Here is a 13,233-nt window from a genome sequence, read left to right as displayed (position 1 = left end):
AGCCCGGAGTTCTAACCACTGGACAGCCAGGGAAGTCCCCCATTCTAAATACTTTTAAAGACTTAAATCCTGAGCATTTCCCTATAACTTCAAACACTAAATACTGTCTTTTCTTTTTAAAGGTAATTCATTAAATGCTACAAAATGCTATGCAGTGAGAAGCAATTCTTCTCCTCTCTCCAGACTCCTGTCCGTTGTCAGAGGCAATTGCTTCCAGGAGTTTTGTGAATCCTTCCCTGAATTTTCCCTGTAGGTTTCCTTTAGTTATCTGTCACACCTGGGGTCCTGAAATAGGACAAGGTTTGCAAACGTTGGGTTCCCACCCACGCTGGATCTGTGTCTCTGTCTCCCATAAATACAGAGGCAGCCTCCAAGCTGCTTAGGAATAACCTGGCTGATTCATTTAGATCAGTGACTTAACTTGTGTGTGTGTGTTTGTGTGTGCGCATGTGCGTGACTTCGTCCCTCGAGGAACATTTAGCAATATTTGGAGATATTTTTGGTTGTCACAACTGAGAGGTGCTAGTAGCATACAGTGGGTAGAGGCCAGGGATGCTGCTAAACATCCTACAACACACAGGACAGCAGCCCTACAACAAAGAATTATCTAGCCCGGAATCTCAGTAGTACCAAGGTTGAGAAACCTGATCTGGATGGACATGCAACCCACCAGCTGGGATTCCTGAGCTACCATCTACGGCTCCTGTGCCCATAGTTCAGTGCCCTGAAGTCTCAGAAGATGGTGAGTCCTGCTAGCACAGGGAGCTCTGAAAACAGACCAAGGAGCTCAGCACCTAAGGCTGGAAATGGGGAGGGAGCTGACCTTCTTCATGCAGGAAATGGAACTGACATGACAGACAGATTGACATGCATGACTGTGACTGATGGAGGCCATCTCTGGCTAATCCAGCAGCAGCTCATGGTGATCAACCATGACTGCAGGGCCCGGTCTAGTCTGTAACCCACTAAGAGATGAATTTTGACTGAGACAGATTGGCATGTCCAGCTGTCACTGAGGAAGTGTGACAGGCAGGCTGAAGAACAGCAGCATAGGGACAAGAAGAGCCAGTCACCACTCAGACCTTGGTTTGCCTCCTAGCCCGGCCACTCTGGCTGTGTAACCTCTTTGAGCCTCAGTTTTCTCTTCTGCACATTGGAATGCTAAGTCTGCTTAGTAGGGTTAGTGCAAGGATTAGAAATCATACAGCAAGCGGCCTGCCCTATGGATTTTGCACTTACCTAGGCAGCCCTCACAATCATGTAAGCCAATTCCTTGTAATAAAGCTCTTATACACCTCCTGTTGGCTCTGCCTCTTTGGTTGAACCCTGACTGATACAACCACCCAGTACAGGGCTAGGCTCCAAAATAGAAGCCATTAATTAATAAAGAATTACTGTCATTAATTAAATGCAGAATATATGTATTGAGCTGGGCCTTTGTGCCTGGCTTTGTGCTAGGTTCCAGGAAAACAGTGGAGAACAAGACAGGCAGGTTTCCTCCCTCAAGGTGCGTTTACAGCCTGACTGAGATATCGTAGTAGGCCTGCACTGTCAGAGGACACTGGGTGGTTATAGCTAGAGGGACCGATGTGGTGACTACTGCTGTGAGACTGGTTCTCTCTGGGCTGGGTTTCTGAAGCTCTCCTCTACAGCTGAGTATGGTTGGAAGCTGGGACCAGGTGATAACGGGCCAGCTGTGACACTGTCACTCGGATAGAGATCGACTGACCCGGACCACGACTGAGCCTCTGTCTGTGGCTACTGGGCAGCCATGAACTTGACCCCAGCCTCAGAAACCATGACTGATTGAGACCGAAAAACCATGGCTGGTGGATGTGTTTCTGGAGCGGGATATAAAATGCATCGTTTGATGAAAGTTATTATCCACTGTTCAGAAGCTAAAACCAGTAACTAGAAGTAGCAAAAGGCAATATTTGATGGGGCGGAACCTGCAGAGGCGGACCGTTCCTCCCGCGACCGAGAGATCCGCCCGGCCCCTTTTCCCATTGCTCCAGTCCGGCGCCAGAGAAGGAGAACTTCCGGTGCGCTTCCGCGGTGCCTGAGCCTGAGGCAAGACCCAAGTCGGTGAGCGCGGCCTCCTGTCCTCTTTTAACTCCTCTGCTTTCTTTGTCTGTGTGGTCCGGCCACCCCTCTTCCCAGCTCGGGATCGCGGAGGGCCCTGCACTAGGGCACCTAGCGGGGACTGGGACATCCCCGTCTGTGGGCCGGTGGTGGGACCCTCCTGTCTCTACAGGCCTTGCTCCCTGAGAAACCGTCACCAGATACACCGTCGCCAGGACTTCCTGGGGCACCCGCGGTAACTTGCTTTCTTCCGTAACTTTAGAACTTGCGGGCCGGAGGCCGTGGCTCCGCCTGACGTGGTTCTGAGCTACTCTCTGTAACTTCGGCTAGGGTCTTTTCTCCGAACCGAGGCTTTGTTTCTTATCTACAAAATGGGTACCATGCTTTTATTAAACAAATGTTTACCAAGTGTCTAATATGAGCTAGAGATACAAAAGACCCACGTCTCCTGGAGATGACAGCCCTCTTAACATTTGCAAAATTGCAGCTGTGATAAGTGACATGGAAAGATACAAGGCGCCGTGAGAGCGAATTACAGGAGATCTGACTTAGACCCGGTCAAAGAAGCTTTACTGAGGAGATGAATATTGAGCAGAGATCAGAAAAATGATTTGAGAAAGAGGGGAGGGAAGAGTTTTCTATCAGGGAAGCCTCCTGTTTGAAGGTCTGAAAGAGGTCAGTTTGGCTGCAACAGAGAGCGTGTGGGGGAAAGCATGGTATGACACAAGCTGAAGGAGTTGCCAGGGACCAGACCACGCAGGCCTTCCTTGTAGGTCATGGTAGGAATTTAGTTTGCCAAGAGCCACATGAGAAGCCTCTCAGAGGATATTAAGTATGGGTGGTGACATGCTTAGATTAGTGCTTTGAGAAGGTCACTCCAGCTATTGGATGGAGAAGGGATTGAAGGGGCGATCACTCTCTGGGTGAGGGATATGGTAGCTTAGATTAAGGAGGTGGTAGAGAGAAGTGGGTGGATGTGACTTTCTGCCTCCCAAGGCATCTTCTTTGTGCCAGGCTGTGTGCCAGCTGCTGAAGATATAGTGAGGAGAATTACAGTCTGGGGGAAATAGAAGGAAAGGAATGGCATTATCAAGGAGGGGCATACAGATGCCACCAGGGAAGATGGCTAATTGATGAGCAGTTATTCTAAATGTGATAGCTGTTCATCTAGCAAATATTTATTAAGTACCTTCTGAATTCAAGATTAGGAATAGGAAAATGATATAAATTATTCAGGGCAGTGGCTTTCAGACTTTTTTGATTGTGACCTACAGTAACAAATACATTTTATGTTGTGACCAAGAGTCCATTCAAACACACAAAGCTTCAGAAAACAGTACTTAGCTTTAATATTTATGATGTACTCTGATTTTTAAAAATTCTGTCCTTTTATTTTAAAAAATTAATGCTGGTTGAGATTCCCTAAAACGATCTCTTGACCCATTAATAGGTTGTGACTTGCAGTTTGGAACAATAATGCTGATTTAGAGTGAGAGTCATTTGTGGTGGGTATTGGGTTAAGACAATAAAATATGTCCTTAACATTTTTGGAAAAGGGTTGCTCTTCCTTTCCTCATGGTTTTATTTTGTTTTGTTTGTTTAAATAAAATGAGTAAAAAGGATTAAACAGGCAGCTGGTCCTTCTGTTTGTGAAGTTTTGGGGCCTTGTTTGTATGTCTGGCTAGATTGGAAGTGCCTAGAGGGCAGTAACTGTCTTACTCTGCGAATGTTTCTGTTAGTGCCTGGCAAAGATCCTGGCACAGTGCAGGCATTCCAGGGTGATTTGTTGGATTGAATAGGTAGGTGTCTTGGGACTAGGGGGTCAGATAATTGTCCTGTTTAAATTAGTTCATGTTGGAACCATACTTATAAATACAGAGGCAGTGTGTGTCTGCTTACAGAAGTTTTATCAGTGTGTCCTCATGGGTAGTTCAGAGGTAGACAAAATAAATGTTCAATGGTCTTTCTCTTCGGATCCAAGGCCAGCTGTGCCTCCTGGATCCCTTCTGGGTGAGCAGTCCAGAGCTGCTACTGACTGTGAACCCTTTGGGAAGTCGTTTCACTCCCTGGACTTCAGGTTTTTTATAAGTAAGAGAAAAGGAAGGGTGTGGTTGTGGTTGAAAAGCTCTTCACTGCCCAAACCTTTTGTGAATTTTAGATACTGAGCACCCACTTTCCACCTTTGGTCCATTTCTGGGCCTTCCCTGAGGCTTATAGGAAACTGAGTGGGTGCTTCTCAACTCTTCTGGGGACTCTCCAGCAATAGGTTTTAGACAGAGTTAGAGTTTAAGACAGTTTAGGCAGAGTTATAGTGAGAATGGACCAGCCAAGCTTTCTCTGCCTTCATCCTCTGTTGTGAGAAGGAGATCTGAGAGTAAATCCTGAGTGAACAGTGGAAAGGACACTGGCCTGGAGGGCAGGGTACCCAGGTTCTAACTGGGTCCTCTGTGACCTTGAACATATCACTTTTCTTTAACTGATGTCTTTCCAGCTGTGAAGTGAGTGTTCTTGCTCATTAAACCAAAACACAAAACCCCTCTTCTCTTTGAGTCTTATTTTCTTCATCTGTAAAACAATGCGGGGTTGTGGTGAAAATTAAGGGAGATAATTATGTCAGGGGTCTAGTTCAATATCTAGCACATAGAGCATGCTCAGCAAATGAAGCATCCTTCCCCAGGTTCTGATTAACTCTGATATATTTCTTTTTCAGCTGTTCTGGAAAACTAGAAAAGTTTTCTTTTTGGTCACTCACCACTGGTCCCATGGCTGCCATGCAGATGGATCCTGAGCTTGCCAAGCACCTCTTCTTTGAAGGGGCCACTGTGGTCATCCTGAATATGCCCAAGGGGACAGAGTTTGGCATTGACTACAACTCCTGGGAGGTGGGGCCCAAGTTCCGGGGTGTGAAGATGATCCCTCCAGGCATCCACTTCCTCCACTACAGCTCTGTGGACAAGGCCAATCCCAGGGAGGTGGGCCCCCGTATGGGCTTCTTCCTTAGCCTACAGCAGCGGGGGCTGAAGGTCCTGCGCTGGGATGCAGTCCAGGAAGAGGTAGACCTGTCCCCAGCCCCAGAGGCTGTGGTGGAGGCCATGAGGGCCAACCTCCAGGAGCTGGACCAGTTCCTGGGACCTTACCCATATGCCACACTCAAGAAGTGGATCTCACTAACCAACTTCATCAGCGAGGCCACAGTGGAGAAGCTCCAGCCCGAGAGTCGGCAGATCTGTGCCTTCTCAGAGGTGCTGCCTGTGCTCTCCATGAAGTACACCAAGGACCGGGTGGAGCAGAATCTACCCCGCTGCGGCACTGAGTGCAAAAGCTACCAGGAAGGCCTGGCCCGGCTGCCCGAGATGAAGCCCAGAGCCGGCACAGAGATCCGCTTCTCCGAGCTGCCCACACAGATGTTCCCGGCAGGTGCCACACCGGCCGAGATAACCAGGCACAGCATGGACCTGAGCTATGCTCTGGAGACCGTGCTCAGCAAGCAGTTCCCCCAAAGTCCCCAGGACGTGCTAGGTGAGGAGGAACAAGGCTTTGAGAGTGGGCCAGGGGAGGTGTATATAGTAGGAGGGCTTGAGAACAAGGAGTACATCTTGGGTTATCTAGTCCAGTGGTTCCTAAACCTGGCTAGGAGGCAGTCTTGCCCAGAATGCTTGTTAAAGATACAGATCCCCAGGTCTTACCCCTGGGGGCTGATTCAAGAGATCTGGATTGGGGCCCCAGCAATTTATCTCTCTGTCTACCTAACAGACAAGAACTGTAGGTGAACCTGATGCAGACAGTCCTGTGTTTGCATACTGATGTTGTGGCCCAGCCTCCCTGCCACCGCATCTTACAGATTGAGGTCCGTAGAGGGAAAGGATTTGGCTGCTAAGTGGTGTAGTCGAAGTGAGACCAAAGCCTAGGGCTCCTGGTTCCCAGGCCCAGCCGTGTTCCTGGGGTCCTCCCACCTCCCCCCTCAGTTTGCTCCTGACTCTCTCAAGGCTTCATCCAGAACAGTGATTTTCTTTTTCTTTTTTTTTTTTTAAAGGTCCAACTCTTTTTCTTTAATTTTTTAAAATTTTATTTTAAAAAAATTTTGGCTGCATCGGGTCTTAGTTGTGGCACATGGAATCTTTCATTGTGGTGTGTGGCTTCTCTCTAGCTGTGGCACGCAGGCTGCAGAGTGTGCGGGCTCAGTAGTTGTGGTGCACGGGCTCTCCTCTAGTTGTGGGGCACGGGCTCCAGAGCACGTGGGCTAAGTAGTTGTGGCACATGGGCTCAGTTGCCCCATGGCATGTAGGATCTTAGTTCCCCAACCAGGGATCGAACCCACATGCCCTGCATTGGAAGGCGGATTCTTAACCACTGGACCACCAGGGAAGTCCCAGTGATTTTCTTTTAATTGTCATAGTTTTTATTGTTGTTTTCCCCCCCTTATTACAAAAAAAAAATAACATATATTCATCCTAGAAGAAAAACAAAAATAAAATTCCAAATCCCACCACCTAGAAATAACCATTGTTTTATACTTTGTTGTACTTATTTTCCATCTTTTTTTTTTTTTTTTTTTCCTTGCGTTATCCATCTTTTAGGTATATATTTATATGTATTTCTCAGTTTAATATATTTTTATGTTTCCTTTTACTCTTTTTATTCAATTATATGTGTTTTTGTATATATAATATTTTTACAAAAACAAAACTACAGTATATTATTCTGTAATTTGCTTTAATATAAACATTTTTCCATGTCACTGAAATGGTCACTTCTCTTTAGTGGCTACTTATGTTCCATAGTAATTGAACCAACCCCTGTTGATAGATCTTTAAGATGTTCCTATTTTCCCTATTATAAGTGGTGTCTAATGAATATCCTTGTGTGCCCTTCTGCATACATTTCGGGGTGAAATTGTTGGATCAGAGTGTGGATGTTGCCAGGAGAAGGTCATGCATCCTTGCCAGCTGGTAAGGCTGTTGCCCATCACCTTTGACATGGCATTTGATATGGCAGTTTAGCAAAGGTCTCTTCCAACTGGATAGTTGAAAAATGACATCTTGTTTCAATTTATATTTCTTCGACTACTAGTGACAGCAAACATTTGTCACATCTTTAATAGTTGTTAATATTTTTTCTTGTATAAGTTGTCCAATATTTACATACTTTTCTATTGGAAGATCAGTGAGAATTTTGAATATAGGGCCTTTTACATAATAGGCTTAGCTGATAAAAAGGGACATTTTATGGGGTGTATCTATTTTCATTTAATAAGTAACACTTGAAATTCTGGCTTAAAAATAAACAAAAAAATGAACAGAAATCCTGTTTTCTACCTCTTAAACATTTCAGTTCTTCAAAGTAATCTTGTGAAAAGGTCTGTTTCAGGGATTACTGTATCTTCATGACAGCCCTTTGAAATTATTTCTGATCTCATAATTTAATTTTAGACTGAGCCAGAAATGTATGAATTTAAACAAATGCCCTAAATTCAGAGAATAAGCTCATATTTTCACAAACTCACCAGGTAAAGCCAACTGAAGAAGCAAATCATTAACCTCTAGAAAAGGTTAAATTTTCTAACCTATAGAAAGTTTAACTATATTTTGAAAATATTGATCAAATGTTCAAAGTATCTAGACTAGGTAGCTATCCACACAAATCAAACTTGGTTCCACAAGCCTAGGAACAGAGAACTAGTTTTTCCAGGTCTCCAGAGGTGACAGATCAGACACCATGCATTTAAAGAGGTACTTAGTGTTGAGTACATCTGTTCTTTTTATGGCCCACACGTAGATATACCACAGAAGCCCTCCTTAAATTTGAAGCCAGAGAGAGCGTCTCTGATCAGCAGCAGTTTATCTTGGCAACTAGAGACCCAGCTGCTTGCCCAAGGGCAATGGCTTCTGGATTGCCAGGTCTCTGTTTGAGACAGGGACCTGGTGGGAATGTGGGAATAATCACTAAGATTTCTTGAGTGATACTTTGTGCCAGGCATTATGCTAAATGCTTTATATATACTATATTGATTCATTTAATCTTCACTACAGCCCTCAAATAAGGAAATTGAAGCATAAACAGATTAAGTAACGTGCCCAAAGTCACACAGCTGCGAAGTGGTGGAGCTGAGATTTGAACCTATGCATTTTGGCTCCAGAGCCCATGCTCTTAACCACGGGCTGCTCATAGAGATCAAATCACAGAGCCCTGTGATTAAACAAAGAAAAATAATGTGGCTGGCAGGCTAACCCTGGAACAACTACTCATGAATTTTCTTGTTCAGGGAGGCTCTAGGACTGTTCCCACCCAACAGAAATCTGTTTTAGGGCTTCCCTGGTGGCGTAGTGGTTAAGAATCTGCCTGCCAATGCAGGGGACATGGGTTCAAGCCCTGGTCCGGGAAGATCCCACATGCCACAGAGCAACTAAGCCCGCAAGCCACAACTACTGAAGCCACACTACTGAAGCCTGTGCGCCTAGAGCTGGTGCTCTGCAACAGGAGAAGCCACCACAATGAGAAGCCCACACACCGCAACTAGAGAAAAGCCCACGCACAGCAACGAAGACCCAACGCAGCCCAAAATAAATGAATAAAATAAATAAATTTAAAAAAGAAACCTGTTTTATCTTTCCATTGTTCAGTTGCTAAGCATTAGATGTGTGACCTTGGGCAATTTTCTTGACCTCATCTATGAAATGAGGCAAATACCACCTTCCCTGATCACCTTGCCGAGTTGGGCTGAGGATTATGTGGTGTAATGCAGCATTTCCCTGACCCTGAAGCAGACCGTGTGCATCAGAATCACCCGGGAAGCTTGTTAGAGCTACAAATACTGAGGCCCCATCATCTGTCCTCAACCAGGATCTCTGGTGGTGAGGCTTGGGCAGCTTTATTTTTAACAAGTTCTCTTAGTATTTCAGATGGGCAGCCAGTTTGGGGATCCACTTGGCATAATATCCATGGACACATTTTGTAAACTTGTTAAATGCTAGGCAAATACTATGTGTGCCTCTTCTCTTGCAGTCGGATATCACAGAAATCCAAAACCAGTTTGGTTTCTCACGGCTTGAGTTTATAGCAGTTCAGCAAACTTTTATTGAGCAGCTGCTAGGTGCAAAACCCTGTGCCGAGCTCTGGAAGAGTGGCAAGGATAGAAAGCCACTTATTGCTGAGGCCCAGTGGAACTGACGGCTTAGTAGTGTCAGCCAGTACTCCTGTCCCTCAGGATCATTTCTCCTCTCTGCACCTTTCAGGTGAGCTCCAGTTTGCCTTTGTATGCTTCCTGCTGGGGAACGTGTACGAGGCATTCGAGCACTGGAAGCAGCTCCTGAACCTTCTGTGCCGGTCAGAAGAGGCCATGGTGAAGCACCACACCCTTTACGTCAACCTCATCTCCATCCTGTACCACCAGCTTGGTGAGATCCCTGCCGACTTCTTTGTGGACATTGTCTCCCAGGACAACTTCCTCACCAGCACCTTACAGGTGAGCAGGCTTTTGGCTGACACCCAAGTGGGTCATAATTAAGGCCAGGGTGTGTGAAAGTACGCTTGGAGGCTTACCTTTTTGTTTTTTGCTGTTCTTTCCTGAGCCAAATTGTCTTCATTTCAGTTTCCTAATAGTAGGCTGTTCCCTGGTTCTCTCTCTCCTACTTGATTATAAGCTCCTTAATTCCAGAGACCCTCTCTGTGTACCACCTTCTCCCTGCCTCGCCCCCCAAGGTGCCTAGCACTGGGGTACTTGGAATTTGAGTCAGCCTCACCCCTTGAGCAACTCGGCTCAAAACAGTTTTTATTTCTGCCTCCCTGTAGCTGTAAGTTGCTGCAAACCAGTAGGATGGAGTTTTGAAGCTAGTTATTCCCAGGGAAACATCTGCAGCTCCTTAGATCTCATTTAGGCATTAAAGTAACTTTGATTTCCTGTTCAAACAAAATGTGCCAGTTTCTTCAGAGATTCTCTGACAGAAAAAGTGAAATTTGCTTTTAACTCAGCAATTAAATTTTCATTATGAGTGATAATTAGGGAAGAAGCTTCAAACAATTTACAATCTTCATCCTGTGCTATTTCCTCCCTTTGCAAACAGATTAGCTTCCTTTATGTTCTTGGGACAGCCTCTGTCACTCACATTGTGTAACTTTCTCAAGTATAGAAGAGGCAGAAGCTGCAGGCTGTCAGTTTCCATACTTTCTGTTTCATGACTTTTTTCTCACTGTGTGTGAGACCCCCACAGGCCTGCTCCTTAAAAGGTGGCTGTTCACTAACCTCCCACTCCCACCCATGGTAAGGGAAGGAATGAACAGTCATTAAATGCCTGTTGGCATTTAATAGGCACCATGCTTATCTCTTTGTATGGGTTCCCTCATTTAATCGCTCTGGAGCACGTAAGACAGGGAGGATTATTCCCATTTTACAAATGAGAACACTGAGACTCAAAAAGATTAAATCATTAATATAAGGTCACACAGCTGGTAGGTGGCAGAGTCAGGATTTGTACCCAGGCCTGAGTCTTGGTTTAAGGCCTATGCTTATGCCCCTACATACCGAATACAGTGTAGATCCCCCCCCACCGAAAAGAGTCTTGATTGGCATTAGTGGACATACTATCAGGGGCCTGTTTCTCAGAGGTACAGAATACTTTTCTAAAACCAGCATACTGTTGGAGGAGTCCCTGTGATCAGGCAGCTGACATAAACCTCTGAAGTTGAAGGACTTGTGTGGACCATGGGGATGAGTCAGTCAGGCTGGTGGTTTGAGCCTGGTGTATTCCACTTGATGAGAGTTATAAAACTGCCCTTTTATTGGTCCTTGATATCACAGAGAAATTAAATCCCTTTAGCCTTCCTCTGCAGGGGACATCGCCCCAGTTACTGGGTCATGGGTTGCAGAGCAGTAGGAGGCAGCAGCCTGCTAACGGGCCTCTGGCAGTGGGAATATGTGCTGCCCTTGTGATATGCCCTAGTGCTGTCGTGTAAACATAGGAGGGCCACAGTGTGTCTTTGGCTGTCCAACCATTGTCAGCATGACCAGCAGCTGAGCTCTCATTGCTGAGGCTTTGTTGCCAGCAATGATTTACAAAGCAGAAAGGGCCCAGCTGGATTGCTCGATGTCCAGGTAGGGTGTGCAAAACTGATGATTAGAAGAATTTTGTCTTTGGACTTTTCACCAAGAAAATTTGATGTCATTATTTGGAAAAATCCAGGACATGTGCCTTAAAAAATATATATCAATACCTGTTTTTTGGTTTTGTTTTTTTAAAGCACATTCTTTGCATTCAAAGACCTTATTCTTTTTTTGTTTTTTTAAAATTTATTTATTTATTTTTGCTGTGTTGGGTCTTGGTTTCTGTGCGAGGGCTTTCTCTAGTTGTGGCAAGTGCGGGCTACTCTTCATCGTGGTGTGCGGGCCTCTCACTATCGTGGCCTCTCTTGTTGGGGAGCACAGGCTCCAGATGTGCAGGCTTAGTACTTGTGGCTCACGGGCTTAGTTGCTCCGCGGCATGTGGGATCCTCCCAGACCAGGGCTCGGACCCATGTCCCCTGCATTAGCAGGCAGATTCTCAACCACTGCGCCACCAGGGAAGCCCCCTCAACACCTGTTTTTTAAGCATCCTTTCTTTATATACAAAGTTCTTCTCAGAGTGTTGAGGAATATGTATATGAGTTAGCCTGTTTCTTAGAGGTACAGAGCACTTTTTTAAAAACAGCATACTGTTGGAAGAGTCCATGTGATCAGGCAGCTGACATAAAACTCTGAAAGTTGAAGGACTTGTGCAGAAGCATCTCTTCATTGATTTAGCAGGCGTTTGCTGAGCACCTGTTGTATACAAGGCCCTGTTCTAGGATGGGAAATGTAGCTCTGGGCAAGACAGACAGAGTCCCTGACTTGGAGTTTAGATTTTGGTGGGAAAGTAAACAAATGAATTAACCAGATAACTCAGGTAGCCCTAAGTGTTTTAGAAGGCAGTACCATTTTCCTAACCTGGGCCTTTTGGTCTCATCTAGACTGCATCAGAGTTTATCAACTTCCATGTTTACCCCCATCAGTCCATCTGTCTCCTACACTGCCACCAAAATGCACCTCTGATTCTATTTCTCTGTGGTCCTCGTTGCCTAAAAAGTTAAAAGCCCAAACCTAGGTCATAATACCCATTCTGATCGGGCTCCTAATCTGTTCTCCAGCTTTTCCTTCCTTTCCCTATTTTCCACCGTCAACTCCAGCAGCAGTGGTCTCCTTGCAAGTTGCCAGGCATGCCATGCTGTTCCATGCCTTCCTCTTTTTTTTTTTAATTGTAAAAAATACGTAACATGAGATTTACCCTCTTAATTTTTTAAGTGTACAGTACAGTACTGTTAACTATAAGCAGAGAGGATCTCTAGAACTTTTTCATCTGGCACGACTGAAACTTCATACCCATGTTTCATGTCTTCTTAACTGAACCTGATTTTCCCTCCGCCTGCTATGTACTTGTTCATCCTACAGGATGCCCTCTAGGTATCCCTCTCTGTGGTGCCAAACCTGATATCTCCCTCCTTTCCATACTATTAGCCTTATTTGTACTTGTCACTATTATATTGCATAGGCTGTGCTTGCTGAAATGTATATATTGTCTGCCTGACTTCCCCACTGAGCCATGGGCTTTTACCAGAAGCCTATTTTTTGTTCGTCTGGTTATATTCAACACCTACTTGAGGCCTAGCACTGATCTCACTTTGTGTTATTGGGTGTTTTTAGTGCATAATTCCTGTGGCAGTGTGAACAGATGACCCTGCTATGACAGATGTAAACAGTGAAGTCTGGTCAAAGGGCATTAGGAGCACCAGAGAGGGGTTGGTTGGTTCATTCAGGCTGGGGTTGAGATTTGAGGAGACAGAGGGTCAGGAATGGCGTTTTTGTGAAGGGGGGCATTTGATCATGAGCTTGAAGGATGACACAGATTTCAATGGGCAGAATGCAGAAAGGGTATTTCAAAACTTTTCTCTTTTTTGATGGCAAGTTACACTGATGCCATCTTGGCAGTGAGATCCTGTCACCCTACACACAGGCACTCGCTCCGGGTGTTTGTGAGTGAATGAATCAGCCCATAAAAGCCTTCCTTAGCCAGCCACCTGCTCTCCCCGCAGGTCATCAAGTAAGTGGAACTGGCTTTCTTACTTGGGAGTTTAAATGGCTGCTAC

At 45.4% G+C, this 13,233-nt stretch overlaps 1 protein-coding gene across 1 annotated transcript; it reads left to right on the top strand.

Annotated features, from left to right (window-relative positions):
* Positions 1–4,844: 4,844 nt before the first annotated feature.
* LOC103069973 (protein AAR2 homolog) lies at positions 4,845–13,191 on the top strand. The gene is made up of 3 exons (XM_007447807.1): positions 4,845–5,601; positions 9,315–9,544; positions 13,180–13,191. Exons 1-3 carry the CDS (start codon positions 4,845–4,847, stop codon positions 13,189–13,191), a joined length of 999 nt encoding a protein of 332 aa, XP_007447869.1.
* Positions 13,192–13,233: the final 42 nt, after the last annotated feature.

The sequence above is a fragment of the Lipotes vexillifer genome, unplaced genomic scaffold (assembly GCF_000442215.2).
Source record: "Lipotes vexillifer unplaced genomic scaffold, Lipotes_vexillifer_v1.1 scaffold397, whole genome shotgun sequence".
In the NCBI taxonomy this organism is placed as follows: domain Eukaryota; kingdom Metazoa; phylum Chordata; class Mammalia; order Artiodactyla; family Lipotidae; genus Lipotes; species Lipotes vexillifer.
The sequence above is the reverse complement of the archived record's forward strand: the minus strand, read 5'-3'. Positions and strand labels throughout refer to the sequence as shown.